The sequence below is a fragment of the Microcebus murinus genome, chromosome 8 (genome assembly GCF_040939455.1).
Source record: "Microcebus murinus isolate Inina chromosome 8, M.murinus_Inina_mat1.0, whole genome shotgun sequence".
In the NCBI taxonomy this organism is placed as follows: Eukaryota; Metazoa; Chordata; class Mammalia; order Primates; family Cheirogaleidae; genus Microcebus; species Microcebus murinus.
In genome coordinates this window covers 26,524,932-26,552,675 of record NC_134111.1, presented here as the reverse complement: position 1 = coordinate 26,552,675, position 27,744 = coordinate 26,524,932, and the positions used below count along the sequence as shown (strand labels likewise).

Here is a 27,744-nt window from a genome sequence, read left to right as displayed (position 1 = left end):
GCCTTCCAAGGTGCTAGGATTATAGGCGTGAGCCATCACACCCAGCCTACAAGAACCTTTTAGAGACCTTTTCACATACACTTTAGCGTGAGTAGGTCAGAGGAAATAAAGCAAGATAGTAGATATCTCTGATGTGATCTAGTAAGCAAGTTAATGTTAAAACTGCTTGAAACCTATTCTTTCTTGAAACCTTTGATATAATTTTCAAAATTACCTTTCATAATTCTCTCAATTACTTTCTAGAAGTTTCAGTCATTTGAAGTATTCATGGCTATCACTTTGTTGAATCTGGAAGGTGTTTGTTAACTCACTGAACACTGCATTTGAGAACAGAAGTCTCCAGCAGACCTTAAAAGATTGAGCTCAGTCTCTGAGCTTACCTTTTACCCAGAAAAGCTATCGGGCTCTCAAATTCGTATTTAAAATGCAAGCTGCTGATGAGGAATGGGTAACGCCTACTGTATTTCATGTGCATGTGTATATCCTGCATATCCATCCACCTTCCCCACCTATCCCTGGTGGATAGGGGGCCATGATTGAAAATTACTAGATTTAAAAGAAGATATGAAGATATCCTTTCTCCTTAAATAGATTGATTTATACCAATAATAGGAGGAGCTTATTACTGTTTATAAGCTACTGTGCTTCACATGCATTATCTAATTTTAACTTCACAGCACAGTTCTGAGGTTAGTAATGTCTCTGAGTCTGAGTCCTACAAAGTTAGATAACTTGACCAAGGTCATACAGCTAGGAAGTGATAGAGCTGAGGTATAAACTTATATCTCCTTGATCCTAAGGTTCATACCTTTTCCACTTGAGAAACATGGCTTCTTATTTTGCATATAAAGGAAATATATTTCTCACCTCCCAAATGCTCATTCTCATTGGAAGATTTGGACATCAAGAAATAAGCTCTTTTTTTTTTTTTGCTTTAATATGCAGTTTAAGTAGGCATTACTTTGAATATGTTTATTCGTTTTATTAGTGAAGAGCATCATTGAGTCATTGAGATTAATACTTTTGTGGAACAGCATTATTAAGAAAATCAATATGCTGTTTAATGAGTGGTATTTACTTACGTCAGAAAGGAAAATTTAAACATCTGGAATATTTTTTAAATAATATAGCATTTATGCACAGAATGATGTTTCTCCCTTATGTCTTATAGAAAATAGCATATAATTTGAAATGTATATGAAAGTTTTTATATATTTATACATGAATTTTATTTCACTGAGTACATTAAAAAATCATTTTATTAAAATGAAAATTACTTGATGGCCAATTCTCTATGATGAAATTTTACCATGTCTTAATAACCCCATTATTTCTCCAGTATCCTTCTTAATGGATTGCTTGTTTAAAGAAAGGTTATGAAGACCTTGCTGGTTCACAGACATACAGCTTTACCCCACTTTTTTGGTATTCCTTTGGGGGTGGATATCGACAAATGTGGGAAAGTGATCAAGTTATGTACACTGTCTCAAGGAATTGTATCCTAAAGTTTTTAACACTAGAAAATTGTGATTTGACTATGAATATACCTTATTTTAAATATATGTTCCTAGAGGGAGTTATAGCTGGTGAATTTAAAGGTGAGTGAATATGAGTTACAGAATCAGAGAATTTCTGAACGGGAAAGGGCATTAGAATTGCAGGGCTCTTGAAGTGAAAGTCTTTATTAGAAGATGAGTTCAGTGTCTGTCCAAGACTAAAGCCCTAGATCAAGAGGTTCTGAGTTTACTGAGTCAGGCTCACAGCCGAACAAACCAGGAAGTGAGTGATTACAGCAAGAGAGGGCTTGAAGCTTCCTGATGTAGGAGAAAAAACTAAGTCATTGTGGAGATAATCTTAGGGTGTGAGGAAAACCAGAAAAATAAAGACACCTTTATTTCTACTTAGCACAAATGATGTGAGAATACTGATTACAAAACTATAAACTTTAAGTGTTATGTACTTTTTAAAAAAGTGAAATGAGCCTATTTTAAAAAGTAAAACATGACTTTAAATTATGTGTATTTTCTTTCTGAGCATAAAATTTAAACTTTTTTTTTTTTTTTGGTGAGACAGGATCTCTTTCTGTTGCCTGGGCTGGTGCAGTGGTATCATAGCTTACTGCAGCCTCAAACTCCCGGGCTCCTGTGATCCTCCTGCTGCAGCCTCCCAAGTAACTGGGACTACAGGCACACGTTGCCATACCCAGCTAATTTTTTTAAAAAAATTTTTTTGTTGAGAAGAAGTCTTGCTATTGCCCAGGCTAGTCTCAAACTTCTTTCTGGCCTCAAGCGATCCTCCTGCCTCAGCCTCCCAAGCTGCTGGGATTACTGGTGTGAGCCACTGTATCTGGTCTAAACTTATTTTTATTAAAAAATTTTATATATGTATATATTTGAAAAAAATATAAAGTTTTTTGGTTGTTATCTAGAATCTGAAGGTTTTAACGGGCCAATGAGTATTCTCATCATTGAGGCATTCTATGGGGGCTCCCATAAACAGCTGGTGGATCTGCTCCAAGAAGAATTAGAAGACTGTGTCCTTTATACCCTTCCTGCAAAGAAATGGCACTGGAGAGCACGGACATCGGCTTTGTACTTCTCTCAGAACATTCCCATCAGTGAGCATTACAGGTAATTAACAGCTCAAGATGCATTTCAACTTGCTTTTAATGTACTTGTCATCTGGATGTTGTTTCTATGTGAGCCTCCTTGAGAATTTCTCCAACTGTGGAATTGGTTATTGTGACTATGGTAGATATTCCTTTAGAGACAGAGCGCAGCAGAGTATACTCACACTCTAAAGAAACCTGGTCAGTAGAAAAGTGGCTTCACTTAGAACCTACATGTCTTTTCTCATTTGTCTTGTGATTTTTATCATGTGCAAGTGTGTGGATGTGGGTGACAATTTTCAGCCTGAAATGACAGTTGGGCACATTGGCTTTTTTTGGTGCCATAAGCTCCAGTGCCTTTTTTATTGAGTATACTGTTTTGGTTTAGTTCATCGTGTCTGCTTTGTATTAGTTGTCAGGGTTAAAAAGATGATATGCCCAAGGCTTTAAAGTCTGTTGAGGTGGAGATAAACATGCAAATGCGATGAGAGTATGAAATACGAAAAAGTTGATATGAACAGTGACAAACTGAAGGTGGCATTATAGAGTTGGTAACCTTTGACTTATTCTTGAAGGATAAGTAGATTTGGGGGGCACCAAACTCAATTCTGAATTCTGATTTGTTAGGAAGTGGGAAAGAGGGAGACCTATTAGAAAGAGCCTGATGAGACACACACTGGAAAGATGGAGGAGAAATTTTTAGGGGGATTACATTTTTAGGGGGAGAACAGATAGAATGGAATCCCCCTTGAACATCTCTTCCTTCTTACTCTCGTATTCCCATGTGTTCTCCCAATTGTTAAATAGTGGAAGAATAGCCTATCATGGTTTGCTTATCTGATGTTCTTGTCATTCTGGGCCCCTGTGTGTATAGGACTGTGTCAGTTTAGGCAGGAGTGAGGAGTCCTGGGCTGATAGTGAATGGCGTTAGAGCAGTTGGTGCCGGGCTGATAGTGAATGGAGTTAGAGCAGACAGGTTCTTAGGGGGAGGGCATGTTGCAAGCTGAGGTATGTCCACCTTGACTCCAGCAGCTGTACCCATCTTCTGCTTCTAAAGTAGACCAACCACAAGAAAGACAGCAGCTTGTGATTTAAATGTATGTTGCTGTTCTTAGTAGTAATTTAGGGGATTCAGAGAATAACTGATTTTATATGTGAAAACTATACGTCACCTCTGAGAATTCACGTTGTCAGATGGAGTACCAGGGTATACTCAAGTCACACTACTTGGGATTTTAAAGGGTAAAATGCTATTTTACTGCATATTGAGAATTTTGTATTTTTCAAATCTAAAGTGTATTCTCCCTTACATAATTTAATGTTTTACATTCTGACATCACTATGTGAATATTGTTGATTCACTAATAATATGAGAGATTCTAATATAAAACTTGTAAAGGCAATGATAAGACTATTGCTGTGTTAAAATCTGACAGTTTATAGTTGCTTTCACATCTCATTTAATTGTGTTTTTGCAGCACCAATTGTATTATATTACTTAAGGTCAAGTAATCCAGTTGACTTTATGGCACATTTTCATTTAACAGTATCATTCGATATAATAAATTTCTGCAGTTATTTGAACATTAACAGGAGCCATTTCTATTATCTATTGTTTCGTTTCATTTTGATTATACAGGTTTTCAGAATTACATTATTCTATCATAGATATATTAATATGTATTTATATGGATAGCATGTGAACATGTCTATGCATATGGCTTCCCTTTGAAGCTCAAAGCATTTAGGATAAGTGTCACAGTCTTTTTGAAGCAGTCTTGTTTTAGAGGTGAATTTCTGAAAGATTGTGATGTAAAGTGTTGCTCTCTGATGGCCATAATCTCCAGTTCCTAACAGTGGCATCTGTCATCTTTTAGTCAGCCATTTAATATCTGCAGTTAACTGTATTAATCTAATCCAACTTCACCCAAAGACACACCTCACCAGTTTCACTTCCAGTTATATTTGACCAAGGATAACTTACCTACTTTTAACCAAATAACCTTTTAGAATATTTTTTGAAAAATAGCAACTTGAAAACTTAGGTCCTAAGTTAAAAAATATGCTCATTCAACTCTAGATTGAATTGCAAGAATACCCTTTTGTTACACCAGGTAAATCTGGTCTCTGTGGAGGAAACTTTTAAAGATATGAAAAGTTTTCTCTTTCCAGTTACTTATTCTATTTGTATATTTGGCAAATGAAATCATCAAAATTTGTAGAGGTAAAATGATTAAGCACCAGTATTACCTACGATGCAAAATGCTCTGAACAAGTAGGAATGTGTCTGATGAGAAAGACCTTGGGTGTAGGTACATATGCTGCTTTTCTCAGCATATGCACTTGTCATTGTTTTAAGCTTATTATCTGAAAAACATTTTTTAATTAAAGGAATAAATTCTTTAGCCTAATTAATCAGTTTGAGCCCTCCCCCCCCACCCTGCTTTTTTTTTTTTTTTTGAGACACAGACTTGCTTTGTTACCCAAGTAGAGTATAGTGGTGTCATCATAGCTTACCGCAACCTCAAACTCCTGGGCTCAAATGATCCTCCTGTCTCAGCCTCCCTAGTAGCTGGGACTGTAGGTATGAGCCACGATGCCCAGCTAATTTTCTATTTTTAGTAGAGACAGGGTCTCGCTCTTGCTCAGGCTAGTCTCGAATTCCTGAGCTCAAGCAATCTGCCCACTTTAGCCTTTCAGAGTGTTAGGATTACAGGCATGAGCCACTGCTCCGAGCCTCAGTTTGAGTCTTCTTTGTGTTGACAACTAAAAGAATATATCATGATTCTCATTAGAGCTATTTAGTTTTATTTCAGATTACAAAAGCTCAACAAGTTATTTTTCTTAAAAATAGTAAATAATTATTATAATTGTTAGGTTACATTAAAGGTTTACCTTCTGGAAACTTCACTAGATGCAGAAAAAAAAGTTTCTGTATATGGGGCCTGAGGGAAGGCCTTACATTTTGTGTTCTGAAATGTGTGAGTCATTTGTCTTGGGATGAAGCATTTCTACTTTTTTATAATGTATATTAGACTAGGCATCAAGAATATTTCACTCATTTTTCTTTCTGCAGTATCCGAACTGAAAAGAATCACTGTTATTTAAAATCATTTTTTCACCTTCAGATGCCCACGGTTACATTTTCTGTTTCATCTGAGGTAATATTGCAGATACTGATCATTGCCCATTTAACAGACCTTCTTCTTTGTGAATAGAATCAGTGTTCTTTGAGATGGCTAAGTACCCAGCCTCTGGGAGTGAAGCTAGATTGACTTAAGTCGGTCATAACGATCCCATTCTCCTTTGCCAAATTCCATAACTTCCCTTGCAGCTAGGGCTGGTCCGTCCCCACATTGTGGCACAACTAGAGTTAAGTGGATGGTTTCTGGAGGTTCTTCCAGCAAAATGGTTTGGCTTTTAATTTTACTTATAAAAGAAGAAAGACACCTCCCCTTCCCTGCATTTGACTATAGTTGTGGTTAGAGATTATCTGATATTAGAGATATCTGTGACTTCTCTAGCCATGAGGTACAAGTATGAGGACAAAACACCTGGATTGCCATAAACAGAAGGCTGCGAAGAGCCTGGATTAGACTTCTGTTTTGCACAGTGTAGCTGCCAAGTCACCTGAAAACCCCTTTATTTATAAAACATCTAGAAATGATCTGTAAAATATAACTAATTTCTTTGTAAGCCTGTAGCAGAGCAAAGTAAGAGAAAGATGTAGGGGCTCCAAAAATGAAGAAGAAGGAACTAGAAATTAGAGTGGTAAGCTTGCTTTGAAGCTGTGGTTGCCTTTTCATAAAGGGGATGGTTCAATGAATCGTTACACTCTTGAAATACTGTACAGCTCTAACGTGAAGGAGGAAGTGTTCTGAATGCTCTCATGGAAGGCTCTTCAAGACATATTAAGTGACAAAAAGTAAGAAATAGAACAGTGTTATTATGCACCATCTTTGGTATAAAGAGAGGTATAAGTATGATATAGTGGAAGAGTACACTGGAAATGAATAAGAATAGGAGCCTGGGGAAGAGTAGCAGAGGCTGTGAGTGCCCACCCTGTCTTCCTTGGACCTTCCCTTGTGCCTTGACCATTTCCTACTGCTGGTGTCTGCAGCTCTTTGCCTAAGGGAGTAGCTGCTCTGCCATGCCTGCAGCAGGCTGAGAGCAGCCCCCCACAAATGATATTTTATTTTATTTTTAAAAATAAACTAGAAGGGATATTAAAAACATACAGATGAGATGATTCTGAAGTATGTGCAGGAGATAAGTCAACAAAGATTCCTAAAAACCCAGTATGTCAGGAAATGTAAAAGTATTATTCTAAATAACTCATGGGTCAAAGAGGAAATCAGCAAGCATATTAAAAAATAGAACTGAATCATAAGGAAGATATTGTATATCACAGTGTAAGTTGTATCCAGAGTGACAGACATATCTACAGCATCTTTAATAAATTTACTTTTAGTATTTATTATTTTTTGGTTTGGGACCTCCCCTTCCTCCAGAGTTTGTGGCCCAGGATAGGGTCCTTCTTAGTTGGATCTAGAAGTAGTAATGGGGAAGAAACAACCAGGAAAAGAATAGAAAATAATGAAATTGAAAGCAAATATATAATGGAGATGAACCAACTAAAAGTAGTTATTTTGAAATAATAAAATAGCTAAACCAGAGATATGACTGATTTTTTTTTTAAAGGCACAAATAATTTTTGGAACAAAAAATAGAGTATAACTGCAGAAATAGCACATAGCAATAAAAATGGAAAATGTTCTGAATTCTTTTATATTAATACATTGGAAAAATTAGGCAGGATGAATCATTTCTTAGAAAACCATAACTTACAAAACCTCACTCAAAATGAAATTGAAAATCTAAATGGACTTGTAATCATTAGATATTTTGATTTATCAGCTAACTATCTACCCACTAAAGGACAGAGTCAGGGTCCTTGTGCGGGATTGTTTTGCTGCCACCTGTCTCTTTCCAAACTTGTGTTACATGAGAATGAGTGTATACTTTTTTAGATTTTTCTGTTTCTTTTAGTAATACAAATTTTACCTGTTGGTAAGTGTTGATTATCATTATGATACCCTACCCACACGCCTAATCTTTTTTTTTTAATGTCCCAAGAGGTGCAAGGAAAGCTAACAGTTGGATAGAAAATAAATTAAATGAAACTTCAATCAGGTCAGGTAATGCATAAAGTGAAATTAAAGCTTAGGGTGATAGTTGATTGTTCATACTTTGGTTATGATTTGCCTTGTTCTTTAATGATACCAGGATTGAGATCTTTCACTTAGCAGATTCTCTATCATGGCAAGCATGGTTTTTTTTCCTCTTAAGTGAACTATTCCCTGTGAAACATTGAATATAACTTTCTTTGGGAAAATGAATATTTTTAGATGATATAAATTACCTAGGTATGTCTGTTGTTTGTAGCTAGCCATCGGGAATACAAGTATGGATAAACTAGTGGGTATAGGTAAATTAATAAAGACGGGGGTGGTTTCTCAAAGTATTCCCACTTGTAAATGAATAATTTAAATCTTAGTTTACTTGGCAATTATATCTTGTTTTGAATTTTTGCCTCCTGTTAAAGTATCTTTCTGAATAATTCAATACTACTTTATTCTTAAAATATCGTTTATTGAAATGTACCTTTCTGAACAATTTAATGCTGTTTTAATCATGAAAACACATTTTTATTAGTGTGCATGATAATTGGGAGTATAAAGGTAAATGATGACTTAAGAATGTGTAGGTAGGTGAAATATTGTTATGCTTACATAGGGCAGTCATTTTACGTCTCTATAGTAACCAGAACAAGATTTAAAGGGATTAAATAATAATGCTAATAGCTAACATAGTGAACACTTAGCATGTGGTAGGCATTCTATAATCCTGGATGCTGGATATTATTGTCTTGGTTTTACAGAGGAGGAAACTGAGGCTTCAAGACTCAAGTGACTTGCAATGGGCTACATGGCTAGTTAGTGGAGGATATGACATTTGAGTTCAAGTTGGGCCACCTGCAAAAGCAATATGCTATTTGTTCTTTTTAAGCTCATCCTCTTAACCACTATGCTGTCTTAACTCCATCTGAAGCAAGGTAAATTAATTAATTAAATTAAGCCTAAGTACCTCTTTTGATCAAAAAAATATTACTAGGTTTTACTATTAGAAGTGGGTGTGGTGCTTCTCCCTGTCTAGAGAAGTATTACAGTTCTTAAATCTTGTTGGAGGCTAAAGGCTAGAAACCAGGCACATTTTTAGGTCTGTGAATCTGTAATCTCTCATTTTCAGACTTTGAAGTTACAGGTCATTTGAATTTTCCTCTTTTGAAGCTTTTGCTTAAATACAAATAAGGACTACACAGATGCTTTCTTTTCATAGGGTGGACTCATGAATACACAAATAACATTCTTTGTTGATGATGCACTATACCTGCCACTCCCAAATTATCCTCAGCCTGGTATACTGTGAAGTTTTCTACTTGGTTTAGGAGCTTGGCTACAGGCAGCATTCCGTTGCTCAGCTCACTAGCTTTATATCATTAGGCGTTGTGTGTGCTTCTTGGGGTTTGGAAGATGTTCTTACACTGTATAAATAATTTTTTCATTAGGTACAATGTAGCATCCCACAATCTCACCAATATGTGACTGTTCCATATATGAGAATTGGCCAAAATCTTCCCCAACACTTACTCAGCTAATCAGCTTCCCTCTCCTATACTGCCTTGTTGTGGAATTTTCTTTTGGTTTGTTTTTGAACCAATCTTACTATTCTGTCTAACCAGCACATACAGTGGCCGTCTAGATTTGTATGGCCCTTGGCGCTTCCTCTACAATATTTCATTTCGGTGAAGTCTCTTCTGATTGAGAGAATTGTTCAATTTAGCCATCTGGACTTTATGTTGAAAATGTAGTTCACCACAACACTAAAGAAATAGGGTAATTCTGCAAACCAAATAACTAGCCGTCAGTCAGTCTCTCTGTCTGTCTCTGTCATATACACATATACATGCACACACGTGTATCCTTATAGCAAAACTAAACTTGTTATCTTGGTCCCTAAAGGATGGTTTATAGGCTTCATTGTTTCCCATTTTTCTTTGTGTTCCTTTGCCAGTGCTCTCAAGAGTAAACTGTTCCAGTAGGAGGGAAAAAAAGTGTTCTTGTTATGGATTTCCTAGTTTATTCTCACCATAAGTTGCTAATTCAGAAGTTTCTATATCTTTAGTAGCATGTACTGTGAAGCCACTGCTTCCAAAAAGTTACGTACTACAGTGCAACTTCAATTGTACATATTTAATATCCCTTCTAGTTTATTTAAAAAATGATATAAAATATCACGTGTAAGGTTCTATACAGCCCCCTGGGTAATGGTTCATATGGATACAAGACATTATTTCTAACAGACTCTGCACCATAAAGACCTCTAGGGTAAATGTCTCGTATATTTACGAGAAATTTGAAATTTGAAATTTGACAAGTATATTTCAAAAGACAAACTGAATGTTTATTACACCTTTACAGAGGGGAGAAAAATCATTGTTTTTAATGAATGGAATGGAAAAGGAAAAAAAAAAAAAAAGGAAGAAACCCATCCTCAAATGGATGCAAAATATGCTACTGTATAAAAGAACTTTGACTGTAGTATAAGGCCCTTCATAATTTTGCTTTTATAAGTAACATAGTTATTTTTGACATAGCAATTGAATCTTTGAGTCTGATTTTAGAGAACTTTTAATCTAGTTTTTAGGTGTTGAGAGTGTCTTCATCATGGTTAGTCTCTAAGCATGGAAAAAATACATTTATAGAATGAAAGGTATTCTCATTTTACTTCCATCTCCAACATTAATTTATATTTATGTGAGAAATATTTTCTGCTTTTATTAAGGTCTTAGTCAATGAAAATATGTTTCCTTTTGCCACTGGTACCTGATGCACAAGTATCAGTCTCTGACTTTGCTGTATTTGGGACCTCCAAAGCTATGATGCAAGGGCTCTGTGGCCCTTTCCTTCCCTTACACTTTCTTAAGGAAGCTTTCATGCTTTCTTACTCCCTGGGGTCAGATTTGGCCTGTTACCCTTCTTTGGGCACATTGTCTTGTCCATTAAATGACTAATTCTTGTCCATCTTTCCCTGTTTACACTCCTCTATTGTTCAAGCCCTGGTGAGCATTCACATGATGGGCCTGCTGGTTTCCGGAGCTACCAGCCCACAAAGATAACTGCCACGGGGAGGGCAGGAGCTGCGTCAGATCTATTGCTCACAAAGGAGCGTTCATGTCCATTTCATCCTTTTACCTTCTGAAGAACATAATTTTATATTTTAGTGAATTTTTCCCTATAAAGTCTCTCCTTTATTTTTCTTTGTTCATCATCTCATGTTGATAATAGAAATATAACGCTGCCCTTCTTTAGGGGAAACTCCTGGTGAATATGTGTAGTTGAGAGAGCAGGGGGGCAGGATGTGATGATTTGATCCAAATCCACCCCCTACCACTAGTCACCTTTTGGCTCTTTTCTAAGCTTGTTTCTTTCCATTATTCTTTTCCTTCATCAGCATTTATTAAGAGCTTTCATATTAAGACCAGTGCCTGTGCTAGCACTGCTGATATAAAGCCAAACTTTACAAACGTGGACATACAGTGCTAGCACACAGTAATCACTTAGTGAACCTTTGTTGATTGAAAGAAAGCGTAGTGCCTGCATCCACTTGCTGGTACTCGTAGCCATTATTCAGTAATCCCTGATGCAAAACCATCAGGGACATCCCATTGCATATGTAAAAATCCAGAGTACAAACAAGGATTTGCTCTGGTCCACTTGATCTGGGCCTTGCCTACCTGTGCAACCTCATCTCCCACCTCATCATCTCATTAATCTGCTGTAGCAGCATTGGCCTTGTTTACTCACTCTGAACTATAAAGCTCTTTTCCAGCCTCAGGTCCTGTTACTGCTTGCTGGTCTCTTTGCTGGAAGCACTTACTCAAGTCCCCACCCCACATCCCTTGTTCTTCATTGCTTTCTCCTTCCCATCTTTCAAGACTCTGCTAAAATTTCACTTTCTCAGAGAGGCTTTTCCTGAGCTCCTTATCTAAAATAAGACCTCTATTTCAGCACCCTTTGTTTTTTTCCCTCTGTAGTAACATTTTATATAACTTATAATTATTTTGTTTGCTTGCTTGTTTTTATTCTAAGCTTCATGATGACAGGGGCCATATCTGTCTTCTTTACAATTTTATCCCCAATACCAAGTATGCTGCCTAGCATATAGTAGCTGCTTAGTAAATATGGATGAATGAATGATTTGAGTTTGAAAATGCAGGCAAAATACAGTTGCCATTGGCTTTGCTAATTTGCTTATTTTTTTTTCTGCTGTAAGTATTACCTGTACCTGTCTCTAGAGATATCTATGTAGAAACTACTTAGAAACATTTAAGGGTGTGTGTTATTCAGTTTTACTGCATTAACTAAAGAATTCCATACACAGTTATTCACTTATTTTTATGGGTTATATTAATCAGATTATGAAAGCAGCCATCATCTATTATGTAAATTTTGATAAAAGAAAACATAATATTCTGGAATTTCCCTCATATAAAAGTGTTTCTAGAAAAAAGTGTTTCTTAGTTCAGGAAACTTTATAGAGTCAATAACATGCCTGTGATATTGTGTAACATTTCTTGTGATTATATTTGAAGGCCTTTTAGTTTTGGCAGTGGCCACCCATGAACAGTGGTTTTTTAAAATTTATGGTATAGAAACTATCAGCATAAATGAAAGATTAGAATTTGGCACAAAGAAGTATTTTGTTTGGCCACTGCAATTATTTAAACTTTTTTTTTTTATTATTATTAGTGCTTTTAGACTGATAGAAATTCTTCGTTTTGGTCACAAACACCACCAGTCACCACTGTCTTATACCAACCTGCTTCTCATATTTATGTTACTTAGCTGACACATTTAGGCCCTTTTATTTGTAGCCTTTGGCTTAGAATCTGCCCAAAAATGAATCTTTAATAAAATATTTATAATTGTACATATACCTAAAGAGTTTACAAAAAGAATCATCATCACTTTTGTTTGAAAGAAACAATATAGTAGGGAAACAGCCATCCTGGGTAGTAATCCCAGCTCTGCCATTAATTAATTGTTTGGCCTGGAAAAAAATCACTTTTTAACCTTAGAGTCTTATTTGTTTTATCTTTAACTTTTTTTAAATCTTTGTTGTTTCATCTATCCCTGAGTTCTGTGATGTCATGAACAAAGAATTAAAATCAAAATCAAGATTTAAGGAATTCTAACACAAAGGACACATTTGTCCTGTCTCTCATTCAACTTTGTTATCAGCCACTGCTTCATTTAACTGAGAGATTTTTTTTTCCCTAGTCTTATTTGTTCATCTCCTTGAATTTTTAAAAAATAATTTTATAGTTAACTTTTTAGAGTTAGAGGCTTTCAGGGAATAATTCTAACAGACCTTCTATCTTTGGGGTCACTCAAATGTGACTTCTTATTTGTTCAGATTTCTTATTCCAACCTCAGCATTTCAAAATTATTTGCTTTTTCAAAGAGAAGGTGTTTAAACCTTGTGTTAGCTCTCTGACTGTACAGGACATGGGACGTAGGACATGTACGCCATATACTCCTCATGTTACCACAGAACTCACACGGAATAATCAGTACTGGAGTGATTACAGGATTCACTAAAGAAGTACAGAGGAAAGGGTTTCATTCTTGTTCAGCAAATTCTGAGATAGACCTAAGAGGATGTTAGAGATTTTCATAGATGGATACAAAATAGAAGAGCACTATAGGAGAAAAAAGTGTTGTGGACCAAGGTTCATAGGAAATATAGGGAAATGTTTGGAAACCTTAAAAGCTTGGTTTAGTATGAATATACTCTAAATTAGGAGGAGTTGTAGGAGATCAGGTTGAGATGACAGGTAGATTTTGTCTAGTTCATGTACATCCTCGAATTCTAAGATTAGAAATTTGGGGAGCTTTTAGTTTAGGTAATGGATGTTCTTTCAAGGTTCTATATTATTGAAGGCTCTATTACTCAGGACTCTTTTAGTTGCCTGTGATAGAAACCCAATTCAAAATCACATAAATATAACAGAAAATGTATCATTTCATATAACTGAAATCCCCAGGGTGGTTAACCCATGGGCAAAGCTAGAACCAGTGATTCAGGGATGTCATTAGGTCTCCTGCTTCTGCTTTCTCTGTTTTGGGTGTATGCTGGAACTGGCTCTCTTCATATGAATCACTTACAGAGCTGAGCTTATATTCTACCAGTTTAGGTATCTTTTCAGTAGTTCTAACAAATGTCCCGAGATTGCCTGAGTGGAATTTTTTGTATTATGTGGCCTTTGAACTTGTTACTGTGGCAAAAGGCATCTATTAATGATATCATGATTGACCAGGCCTGGGTTACACCACCGCTTTGGAATCAGGAAGTGGAGTCAGTCCCATCCAAACCATATCAACTGTGTTCAGGAGAGCAAAAGGAAAATTACATTGATGGTATTTATGGAAGGAGGAATGATGTTGTGCAGGCAAAACCATGATGAGTACCCTAGTCAAACATGAGAGTAAGGTAAAGAAAACTGGATAGGATGATTATTGCAGCAATGTAGAATGGAGACCATTGCTAAGATTAGAGACAGTAATTGGAGTCTAAACATCAAATGGACAAAATAGTGAGATTCTGAATGGGAACAATGATAGTAGGAATGGAAAATAGGAAAGGAACTAGCAATATGAATGAAATTTGTGTTTTCTGCTTTTTACTAGTTATGAACTTTGTCTAGGAGCTAAACTGAAATTACTCTTGTCCTGTCTATGAGAAAAGAATTTGGGATATAAATTAATTTTTCAGAATCACAGAGGTCACAATTAAACTACTTTAGTGATTATAATTATTTTAGAAAATAGATCATGTTAGTAGTAAATCATTCATATTTACTTATTGCATTGACTCTGAGTTTGTTTTGGCAGCATTTTAAGTTACTCCATATACTTAAATGTAGTAAAACTTTTCTTTAAGAATGTAATACTTGCTCTTTTCTCCCATTTAAATAAAATTTTGTGTGTGTGTGTGTGTGTGTATATATATATATAGAGAGAGAGATGTATAGTCATGCACCACATAATGACATTTTGGTCAATGATGGACTGCATATATGGTGGTAGTCCTGTAAGGTTATAATGGCATATCTTTTCAATGTCCAGTACAGTAACATGCTGTATAGGTTTGTAGCCTAGAAGCAATAGGCTATACTATATAGCCTAGGTATGTAGTAGGCTATACCATCTAGGTTTGTTTAAGTACACTCTATGACATTTGTGCATCTGGGAAATGCGTCATTAGGCAGTTTCATTGTGATGGAAACACATGACTATATACCGTGTTTCCCCCAAAATAAGACCTACTCACAAAATAAGCCCTAGCAGGATTTCTAAGCACTTGTGCAATATAAGCCCTACCCCGAAAATAAGACTTAGTGATGGGCGTGGCTACACAACGTATCTGCACAACCCATGCATTTCGTCGCAGAGTGGTAAAGAAGATGAGTAGTCCTTCTCATCTGCCCCATCGTGACAGCTACTATCCCAGAGGTGACCGGAAAGGTGTAGGCAGCCCCACCAACAAGCTCGGCTCCCCTTGTCAGGTCCCAGCCATCCTGTGCGTGCTACAAGCTGAGGAGTTGAGGGGAAAATAACACTCCCCTGAAAATAAGCCCTAGGGTGTCTTCTTGAGGAAAAACAAATATAAGACCCTGTCTTATTTTTTGGGAAACATGGTATATAAATATACACACAACCAATAAGTGATTTATTATTTGGTATTACCTTCTCAAACTTATCATCCTCTTTCCCTCCAAAAAAGGTCAAGTATAAAGTGTATCTGTGTAGTTCATATATTATGGTAGATCTCAAAGTGAAAATGAATGAGTAAAGCTTATGTTTGCCACTCCATTTGGTATATAGTTCAGAAAAGCCCATTTCTTTCTCAGTAGTCTGGAATAGCAGGCATATATTTGGAGAACACTATATGCCAGGTACAAATGATTAAAAGGTGAATAAGGCAGTGTATGCTTTAGGAACTGAATTTCTTCTTTTTGATATAGTTGGGGTTTTTTGTTTATTTGTTTTTGGTGCCATTTGAACAAGCATCACTTGAATCGGCATTTTTAAACAGTCATATACTAATATGTTTCTAGGAAAATCCCCCAATTACTTGTTAATCTGTCTCTCACTACAGTATTATATTAGATTTAAACTGTAGGAGTGGGGGACTTTAGCCCATAATTTCTCTGTGTATCTAGTATTATACAGTTATTTATATGTATATAAACTGTTTTGGTGGTTTCCAAGATTTTTAGAAAATGAAAGTAGCTAAGAATGTGAATTCATTTTGTCATTGTTTTTTTCCTCTGTCATAAACTTCAATGTAATGAAAAAGTTTTTTCATAAAATCCAGTATAAATCAAGGCATGCATGTAGTGTGTGTGCGTGCGTGTGTGTGTGTGTATGTATGTAGCAGTTGTATTACAGAGTTTCTTATTCACATGTAGTGATTCTTAGCCTTCATTTTATAACATTGCTGAGTGTCCTCAATTGTCTCAAAGGCAGTTTTTAATTTTTTAGAACCTAGAACAAAATTAACTCACTTTTATTGAAAAACATTTTTATGCCATTTTGTAAGAGGATTGCTTCCAGGAAACCAAGCAATAGCTCGATGTCGTTACTACAGGGTTTAGGAATCCTTGATTTACTATTCCATTGTAATTGGTGGGAATGGAGAGACTATATATAACTTGTAAGTTTATAAAGAGTGGTAGGTAGGACTATGCAATCATTTTAATAGCACTATTGTTATTTTTTCCCAAATGTTCAAAGATATTTAATGGCATTCATATTTCATTTGTAGTACATTTTTAAAAAATAAGAGAAGCAGAGGTTAAGAATTGAGGTCTTATTTGCTTTGAAATTTAAATAGTGTTTAATGTGTAAGTAGAGTTTACGTAAGTAACCATTCTCTTTTTCTGATTTTGGTATTTAAAACTGAAAGTAGAAAAAAAGAAGACACACATACATACACATACACACAAGAAGTAGAACGGTGGCAATTTTAGAATTGAACTACCTGAAAAACATTCAGGCTTTTGGAAACATGATCTTAATATTTGCCTTTTCTCAATCAGTTTTATTTTAGATAAAATGCTGGCAGATGGTAGTGATCCACTTGAACACTGTTGAGTTTTCTTTATTTTTTCCATGGAAAAAAGCTCCCAGAAAACTTATTCTTTAATATGTTCAGCATGCATATGTTTTACATGTATTAACCGGTATTAAAAATGAAGTTCTCAATTAGATGTCTAAATCTGAGAGGAGTTGTGGTGAGTACCAGCCTCTTAGAATTATGGAAAAAGAAAGTTTTGATGAATAGGGGTTTCTTTTTTGTTATTGCATCTTTAAGCCTTCACTGGCTCCAGAAATTAAGGAATTTGCATTATCAATGCTTCTCAGCTATTATGTTCTAGGATTTCTACTGGATATTATGATTTTTGATGATAAACACTTCAGATATTATGTCAAAACTTGGAGAATTCAGGATTTTTACATTCTATTATCACATGTTTTATATTACAGAAAAAAGTAATACTTTGTTATTAAAGAATTTAGGCTTTAGATGGCCATGAATAGTTAACAAACTTGATAGGTCTTATATTTTAGAAAAATAGTAGAAAATCTCTGAGCTAATATGTTACAACCTGGTTTTGTTTAGTACTTTTGTTTTACTTTTGAAAATGTAGGGGGTAGTGGTGGGAAAATCCCTTCTCTCTGGATTTATCTATATGAGTCACTTGAAGCCTTCATCCAATGGAGTATAATGATATGGTACCATCTGAATCAGTATTTCCACATTTGCAATTTTGGATATTCAGCTTGTACTCATCAACATTTACCTACATTTTTGTTTTACTTTTTAATTTGTCATGCAGTTTTTTCATTTTAGCTGATAAACACATCTAACCAATAATAGCTGCTATTTTTCGTAGACATGAACTATTTTTTTTCTTTTTCAAATTTTCTGTCAAGTGGTTATGTGTTTCTTTCTTTTTTTTCTTTCTTTTTTTTTTGTTTCAGATTAATTGTTCTCTCACCTATTTTGTCTTCCTGACTGAATGTATTTGTTTACAACTCCAGACCACAAATTAGGTACATGGATACTAATCCTGACTTACAAATATTAGCCTGCACAGTATGAATTCCTTTAATGTTCCTAGGGTTTTGATGTTCTCTCTTGTACCTCTTACATATGATTATGTAGGTCAGAGGTACTAGGAAAGAGAACTGGACTGGAAGTTAGAGGAGCTGAATTCAAAGGTCCATTCAACTACTCACCTATAAAAGGGCAAATGGCTCCAAATCTGTATCTTCATCTGCAACATGATGAAAATAAATATAATACTCTTCCTTTTTAGCCTCAAGATTTGTTGTGAGGATCAAATGAGATAATATTTCAAGAATATTTTATAAACCAGGGAGTGAAATATTGTAGTTTGAACAGTTTTCCTTAGAATTTGTGCTGTTCTTCTAAGTGATTGATTTGCTCTGAGATTTTGTTTTGTTTTTTGTTTTTTTTTTTAAATTTATTTAATCTCTAGCCTTTGGTTTATCTATTTTAAAATCTGAGTAGGAGAGATGATACTAATACTTTAAATAAAACAGTGTTTTAAAGAGCAGCCCCAAACCATAATGTATTACTATATTTGTGCTTCAGTTAATAGGTGGTTTGAGACTATTTATAGTGATAGAATAGGAAAAATGGTAGAGGGAATATTATTTGTAGATTTTTGTTCTCTCTTTAACATTTCATTTCAGGTGAGGCATCAATTTTGAGTTATAGGTAAATAGCAGCAATCAATTAAATATGATATGGGTAATAATAATGAATTAAAATAGTGGTCATGTTATGTTTGTATAATTGATTCATTTTCTTCAGCTACCATCTATATAAGGCCTTCTATTTTATGCTACTAGATATGTGATTTGAAAGAATCTTAAAAGAATTCTGTGTATGAAAAAGGTAGAAAGTAAGATTGATTTGCACCCTCATTTAGTAAAAACTAAAGAATTTTTAAAGATGATAATGCATGTATAGTTGTCTCCTGGATCTGAAGGTTTCATGATGCCTGTTGCCTTTTTAAGGAAAAGCAGCATTTCCTACCTGTGATAGAATGACTAACTTTCTAACATGAAGTTATTTCACATATATAGTATCATTTCTTTGTTTAAGCCCCAAGGAAAAGAATTATATGAATGTCTGCACATGATGATATTTCTCACATTAATTTTAATAAAAGAATAGCAGCTGAACATCATAACTGCCAAAATATTAGATAAATGGAAATAAATGTTCTAATATATATTCTCAAAATTGATATGAATTTTAGTAAACATAATAAAAGTTTCTTTTCTTTTTCACAATAGAAATTGTGAATAGAATGGAAATTGGCCACTTCAGGTCAGTTGTGTCACTGGCCATCTCATTAGTGCAGATTACTTAGCTTGCATATGTCCTTAAAACCTAACTGTAAGTATGCTGAAAACATTATTAATAGATAAAATTTTTGATGAGACCTTATATAATTTAGCTTTGTATTTTTTTCTATAGAAATAGACTTTCTTTTTTATTTCTTTCAAAAATCTCTGAACATATTTTTTTCTTTGCTAATTGAGGCTGAAGGTAAAATATGCTGTACGAGAGTTGGAGAAATATTTTTGACCAGCTTGTTGTAGAGGGTGATACCTAACCTGCTCATTTGACCCCACTCCTTTTTTTAGATACTCTTTTAAATTCTTTCTTATAAAAGAGCTAACCAGAGCAGCTCCCTAAGTAGCAAACAATTTGGGATAGCTATTACTAATGTTTTAGGTTTTGTCATTGCAAAGCAATATTGCCTAGTCTATTATTCTTGTATGGTTTTAGTGACAGTAAAGGGGTGGTTAGTCTGAGTAGATGAGTAAAAAAAGAGAAAAAATTATAGATAAATAACAGATAATTAACTTATGAATTCTTGAGCAACTGAAATTCAAAAGCAAATGTCCAAAGTATACTTTAGAGTTATTTTGGTGTCTCATGATATTTAGTATTGCCCTTTTCTTGAACTTTTATAAGCAAAGATCATCACAGATTTGCCCAGGAAATATTTTATTATTTCTAAGTTCCCTGAGGGCAGAGGCTTTTGTCTTTTTCACCACTATTCCCAGGATCTAATTCTTAGTGTTCAGTAAATATTTGTTGCATGAATGAATAAATAATGATGATACAAAGAAATATCAATAAAATTTATGACGCACATTTTTTCTGTGTGCAGTATTCCAGTTGTGTCCATAAACAGATAAGAGATATGTAGAAAAAACAATGATAGTTCATTTTCTAGCACTTAAGATTTATTATTTAGCAGTTGCTTTACAAGGTTCTATATTCTGTTTTTTTTTCTTCTTTCTTTCTGGTTTTACACATTGCAGAGCCCTCCCTGCGTACAGTGTAAAAGCTGCTTAATACTATTTTAATGTTTGCATGGATATTATGTTTTACTTTAGTGGAATACTTCTTGTTTGTTATATAATTACCTGTTAGAACAGTAGAGAAGGTGGCTATTTTAGTGGATTTTGCTTTTCTCTTTTGGATTTTTTTTTCAAGTGGCAAAACATATAGCTGTAATGAATTTAAAAGCACATCAGACAACATTTAAAGTGACAAATAGAAAAAAAATAAAGTGGCAAATGGAATCCAAATGATAGAATACTGAGACTTTTCTTTTTCAATGATTCAGTGGCAACATGCAGAAAACTGTTACTATTTACCAGTTCACTGGCAGAAAAACTCTAGTTTGGGGAATACGGATGTAATGGGGAAAAATGGCTTTATTAAACATGAATTTCCTATAAGGTGTTAAACCCAGGATTGGAACTGGAAAGATTTTGATGAGAAAGGGAACAGTGGAGGAACACCAATAATGGCTTGTAATATGGGTGAGGTCCTACATGTTGATGCCAATTTACGTGGTCTACTTTGTGGAAATAGTAAATCGCTGTTTTTTCAGCTTGTATTGCTTGGCCTGTTAGCTCTTTTGAACATTTTCAACCATACCTTAGAAGGATGTTCTCCTAACTCTTCTCCTTTATAGCTTAGTTATTTACCACACTCCTTCCACATCATTAAAAACTTAACTTTTATCATTATTTCTTGGAAATGGTATCAGTTTTACCTAATTCTCATTAAGGCACCAATGATTATTAGTGGCTTACTGTGCTATTCCAGCGAAACGAAAGTCCTTGGATTGTATACTTTTTGGATACGATGAATTTGCCTGTATTACTTTGATATAAAAGGCACTTAATAGTTTCCTTTGTTTCAGATATCACCCCCACATTTTAGGCATCACCTTGATTCAGTTATCAAAAGATTTCAGTGGCTGACAGTTATTTTCCAACAAATAAATTCTTATTCATATGGTTGAAGCATGACCACCTGGTCCTTTCCTTGGGATAGTTCTGTCTATCATAAGTATATTTTCTATTCTGGTCAAGTTAACTTGCTTATTGTGGGGACGGTGTGTTTCCTATTTTTGATCTGAATGAATGAACGCATTATGGAAAATTTTAATTATATACAAATAGAGGGAACAGATAATGAACCTACTTACCCTTTAACAAATATAAATAAATGGCTACTCTTTTCTATCTAAACTCTGCCTCATTCTTTCCCACCCTAGATATTGAAGCAAATTGAAGACATTCTATCTGTAGCTGTGCATATTGTATTGTGCATTTCTAAAAGATAAAATGTCTTTAAAAATAAAATGTAGCTGTAAAACCATTATCACCTTGATAAAACCCCAAGTAATTCCTTAATTCCTTAATGTCATGAAATACATCCAGCCTTAAAATACTATATTTACTATAAAATACTAAATAAATAATAGGATGCTATTACATAATGAAGAAATAGAAGGCAACCTCCCAGAGCATGCTCATGATGCTGTTTAATCAGTGGTTGCTCAGTAAAAGCAACCTTTGTGCCCACAGAGCTAAAGTTTGGTGCTTCTTATCTGAGAAATGATTAATTGATTTTGATTTAATGTTTCACTAAGTATCTTTAATGGTTTATACTCACTTAGTTTTTATTCTGGCATTGTACAGATTGCATTGCATTGTTTCAGTGGTGCCTGCTGTATGGTATGGTGCAGAACAAATTCTGTGTGCTGCCATAGGGCATAGCCCCGCCTCTAGGAGGCCCTGGGCATTAGCATTTGTATTTAAATTTCCTGCAGATCTTTCTAATGTGTAACCAGAGTTGAGAATACTGGTCTAAAGTATACTATCTGGGCTTAGTATAAACAATAGTATTATCTGTTATATTTTATCTTCACCAGTTCAAGATTATAAGTATAAATATAACTCAGTAATTCTATTAGCTTTGTTTCACTTGCTGGGTATTTCCTTTTCTTTTGTTTTGCTACTTTTAAGGGATAATTATAGTAGTATGAAACATTCTGTCCACATAAAAGCTTATTGAAGAGGTTAAATGTTCTTGCTAATTTAAGAAAATACTAATTAGACAGATTGTTGTTTTGTATTAGTAATTTTCATTTCTTAATCAGAGCACAAAAATATTTTTTCAGGAATGCTGCTATTTTATATTTATTTTTCTTCTCACGATTTGAGTGATTTTAATATCCAGATAAAATTTATTTTGGGGATACTTGATTATACTTTGGTCTCTAGACGAGACAAAGACAAGATATAATAATTCTTTATACTGTCAGGAAGTTTTATAACTCTCATTCTCTATTCACACATTACCTATCTGTAAAATATCCATCCATCTATCAATCTCTTTAACCATGTGTACCTGTATATATAGTTATCCTATTTACCATTGTTGAAAGGACTCAGCAGAATGTCATTAATTTTCTTTGCATTCTTGCAGACAGATTAGTATGTTAAATCTCACTTTGTATGAAAAGAAACTGACATGTTCCAAAGTCAAATGGATTGTCTATTTTCAAAGAGTAAATTAGCAATAGATGGTTAAGATGGTAGCCTGTAGTTTATCCTATTCAAAAGCACTACTTCTCAATGTCATTAAAGCTTAAATTTTTGTTTATTTGTTTTTTGAGACAGAATCTTGCTCTGTTGCCTGGGCTGGAGTACTGTGCTATCAGCCTAGTTCACAGCAACCTCAAACTCCTGGCCTCAAGTGATCCTCCTGGCTGTCTCTCAGGTAGCTGGGAATACACAGCACCACACCCAGCTAATTTTTTTTTTTTTTTCTAGTTTTAGTTGCCTGGCTAATTTCTTTCTATATTTAGTAGAGGCAGGATCTCACTCTTGCTGAGGCTGGTCTTGAACTCCTGACCTAAAGTGATCTTCCCGCCTTGGCCTCCCAGAGTGCTAGGATTACAGGCGTGAGACACCACGTTTGGCCAAAGCTTAAATTTTTGAAATATGTTAGATGTTGCCAGTCTTTTGGTTTCACTAAGACATCATATTTCTTGGAATACTTTTAATAACTTTTTTATTTGCCCAGCTATCTCTTGTTGTACAGATGTGATTATCTTTTTAAATTTCCTAATGGTGCTGTAAAAGCAGAATTTATTCTGTCACCGTTCTGGAGGCTAGAAGTCCAAAATCAAGAGTGGGCAGGGCTATGCTCCCTCTGAGAAGAATCCTTCTTTGCCTCTTTCTGGCTTCTGGTGGCTCCCTGCCATTCTTGACATTCTTTGGTTTGTAGCTACATCACTGGAATGTCTACCTCTCTTGTCACATGACCTTTTGCCTTTCTGCCTTTTTGCCTGTATATTTCTTTGTGTCCTTTGGATTTAGGACTTACACTAATCTAGTATGACCTCATCTTACCTTGGTTGTGTTGGCAAAGACCATATTTCCAAATAAGGTCACATTTACAAGTACTACGGGTTAGCACTTAAATATGTCGTTCAGCTCACTATATCATCATTCTAGAATTCAGTGTATAATATGCCTGTAATTTTCTAGGCCTTCAGTTTTTTGTTGTTGTTGTTGCTGTTAAATAAGGGACTCTGTCTAGTACCTCATGTACATATAGTAAAGCATAATATAGTCATTAATTCTGGAACCAGAAGAAACTGTAAGAAATTATATAGCCCATTCCTTCCATGCTAAAGTGTGATGCTTTATCTTCAGTTTATCAGGAAGGCAACTTCTATGGTTTGATTTTTGTCCCTACCAAAACTCATGTTGAAATTGGATCCTCAATGTGTTGGTGTTGGGACGTGGGACCTAGTGAGAGGTGTTTGGATCATGGGGGCAGATCTCGTATGAATGGCTTGATGGCATTGTCATGGTAGTAAGTTCTTGCTCTGGCAAGACTGGATTAGTTCTTGTGGGGAATGGATTAGTTCCTAAGAGAGTGAGTTGTTATAAAGCCAGGATACTTCTTGGGTTTTGTCTCTTCACACGTGTCCAGTTCCCCTTTGACCTCTCTACCATGTTGTTAATATATTACCAGAAGTCAGGGCCATACCCCCAAATTTCACAGTCTGCAGAACCATGAGCTACATAAGCTTCTTTTCTTTATAAATTGCCCAGGATCAGGTATTCTGGTATAGTTACAAAAAATAGACTAAAACAGCCACAACAAAATATAATTATATAGATAGTTGTTCACAAAAAGATATGAATAAAATGTTCATTTATTCCTCCTATTATAGAATCTTTTCTGTGTTATCACTTTGGTTTTTTTTCTTATTAGTATATTTAGCTATTAATACCTGGCATTAAAATATTAACATAGTTAGAACTTTAGAGTTTTTCTAATCAAACTGCTGTCATTTTACAGCTGAGTGTAGAGTAGTATAGAGAGGTTAAGTGAGTTGTCAAAACCCAGAGGTAGGTGTTGACATTTCTGGGTGGGTCCCGAGCGTTTAGCGTTGAATTCTATAACGTTAATCTAATGTGGCAAATATGATAGCACCTAGAAGAGACTGATGAAAATCAATAACAAGCTTGAAAATAAATACTGAAAGAATTTGAAATAATTTAAAGGCAAAGGTAAGGGAATGACTAAATTAATCATTAATATAGTTCTTTTGCCACTGACGGCAAATAGAGAAAAAGAGTCTCAAACATCAAGAGAAGCAGATTTGGCTTGTTTTCCAACGAGAAAAATGTGACAGTGTGTTAAGAATTGTCATGGAGAATTTGAAGAGGAATGAACTCTACCCTTCTTATTTAAAACAAAACAAAAACAAAACCCATTTAAATCCACATATTAGTTTGGTTTTACCTGGAAATTTCAAAGTTTTTCAAATCCATTTGTTTGCATACTTTATTTTCTGACTCAGCCCCCATCACTGCTGCCTCCACAGAATGCAACTTTAAATTTATTTTACAAGGAGAGACTTTCACCATCTACAATCACAATCTCTTAAATTTTCAGGCTCCTCAGTGTTGGATTTTTAGACCCTTTTCCTTATACAACTGGTCAAATCTTTGACTTTGGGATTACAGCATAACATTCATACATTAAACTTTTCTATAGTTGGATTAAGGTTGTGTGCTGCTAGTAGGATCCTTGATGCCTTCCAAGAGATGAGGGCAGAAGGAGAAACTCAGTATTCCTACTAGCTGTATTGACCCATATTCTTCTGAGATTTGCCATGGCTTCAGCTACTTGATGGATTTTTCTAGCCGTGAATGAATATCAGGTCTCAACTGATCTGACTACTTCCTGTGGGTAGCTTCTATGCTGATTTTTCTTCATTTACCAGTTGCTCTGGTACTATACTGGCAGATTTATGCTGCATGCCTGCTATTTGTATACATCTGTATACTCTTTCCTATAAACTTTCATATATCTATAGCTTTCTCTTTTGACAAATTCAAGTAATTATCTGCTCATAGGTTTTGTTTTATTTTAAAATGATCTAACTTCTTTTCCCCTACTGGCTTTCACAAGCAATATAAAAACAAAGCAAAACAAAACACAAATAATTAACTCTTGCTTGTTAATGTCTGTATTATCCAAGTAGCTTTCCTTGGCTTGTAAAGGAAGACAGTTGGCACTCAGGTATCTTTAAGCCTGCCTCTTCCTATTGCATCTAGTCTGAAATTCTTAACACCAACTAAAATTTCAAGGCGGTAGCTCTGGGGACTTCAAAGGAGATTATGGTTATTAGCACTCTTTCTGGTTGTCAAACAGGGTAGCCTTTGCCTATATTTAGGATAAATTAACAAAGAAGCGGTCATGATGGATTAATATGGAGCCAATCCAAAATAACAAGTATTCTCAGCTTTTTAGCGACATGTCCAATGGAAAAGTTAGAGAACTTCAACATTAGTTAATTCTACTTTGGAAGAGGTAGCGTTGAGTTGCTCTTAAAGACATCTAATTAAGAGTTATGCAGATCCCCAATGGATGATTATGAAAATAGGAATACAAATCCTTGCATGGACTAATATATTATATTTACCCTCAGTGTTGCCTTTATTAGCTATAGGATTTTGGAGGAATTTTCTAAGCCTCAGTTTTCTTGTCTCTGCACATGGGACTAGTAATACCTACCTAATAGTATTATTGTGAAGATGAAATTAAACCAAACGTGATAATGTATGTAAGGAGCCTAAAATAGTGACTGACATAATGTGAGTGCCTCAAAAGTGGTACAATATTTCTTTACATTTTCATAGCACTGTATAATTTTCCCACATACTGTATCATTTGATCTTTCAAATGAAACTATGAAGTGGTGAGGAAAGGTGGTAATAGCACCTTTCTTACAGATGAGAAAGCTCAGTTGCAGAGAGTGATTAGTATGGTATAATATGGCTATTTATGGTTGGGTTTTCTGATTCCTACTCCAGAAGCATTAGCCTTTTCTCCACTTTATTTAAACTTGTAACTTCCTCATTTACTTATTTAAGCTTCTAACTATACAGGTATAAGGAGTTATGGGAGTCAGAGCTTTAGTGAAATTCCTGATACTTTCAAGCCTGTATGCAAATTAAACAATAGCTACTTAAAGGGCCTTGGAAAATAATTTAAAGTGTTAAACAAACATATAAAATTGAATATTTCTTTTAATTATTTTGTTATTACATTTATTCTCTTAACAGTTAATCACATTTTCTTTACTTGATGGTAAATTAGAAACATCTAACAAATAGTCATTTCCAAAAAAGAAAAGGAAAACTTCCTATCGCCATTTTCCTGCTCTAGTTACTGTTTTAGCCTTGTTCAAATATTCTTTGAATAGAAAATTCCATATTGCTCCCAAAGCTTTTGTTGAAGAATTCCTAAGCTATAATGCTCCTTATTTTTTGTTGGAGGAACTAATTTTATTAATATGTGGCAATGAAACCTACACTTTAGGAATTGAGCAAATAACGCAGCACACTGCTAGATTATCTTTTATTTTAAGCTCACTGAAAGAAAATATTTCCAATAATTGTTAACACTTGTGGAAAATCTTGTGAAAAAATAGGTGGAAAGTACTTCAGTCTTCTACCATACTTCAGTATTAAAAAGGAAAGATTGGCCCACTTATATTCAGTGGAGTGTATGTTTAACTTACTCTATCTCCATGTACTTCCTTGAAGCTAAAGAACTTGGGCAGGTGTTATTAATAAAAAAAAATAATAAAAAAAACTCTATTTTAAATAAGGATGCTATTCTCCCAGCTTTGAAGCTCACACATACTCTCTAACTTATCCCAGCTTTCGCTCATCTGGTCTTTAAATGTCTCCTTTCATGTGGTCAGCCCACGAGCCATGCGTACTGCCGTTCAATCACGCCACTGTACGTCGTCATCATGAGGGTGGTTTGCATGATTTGCATTTCCTGTACTGTTTGAGCTTCAATGAGCTCTAAGCGCCACGTATAAAGAAACCACTGCCAAATAATGCAATGATTTTAGTCAAACCAGATGAGCCTGTGCTGGAGTCAGGCTACCAAGTCGGTTGGGGGCGGGGAGGTGTTGTTAGGATATCCTGTTAGAAAAGGATTCTTCAAGATGTCCACACATGCAAGATGTGAGTTCCTTGGCAAATCTGGCTGTG

The 27,744-nt window shown here is 35.0% G+C and overlaps 1 protein-coding gene across 1 annotated transcript in view; it reads left to right on the top strand.

The window, feature by feature from the left end:
• QTMAN (queuosine-tRNA mannosyltransferase) overlaps positions 1 to 27,744 on the top strand; it is a 361,975-nt gene that overhangs the window by 122,733 nt on the left and 211,498 nt on the right. Inside the window, 1 exon segment of the mRNA XM_012744761.3 lies at positions 2,429 to 2,630. Within this exon segment, the coding sequence (XP_012600215.2) occupies positions 2,452 to 2,630 (179 nt within the window). The 5' untranslated portion in view covers positions 2,429 to 2,451.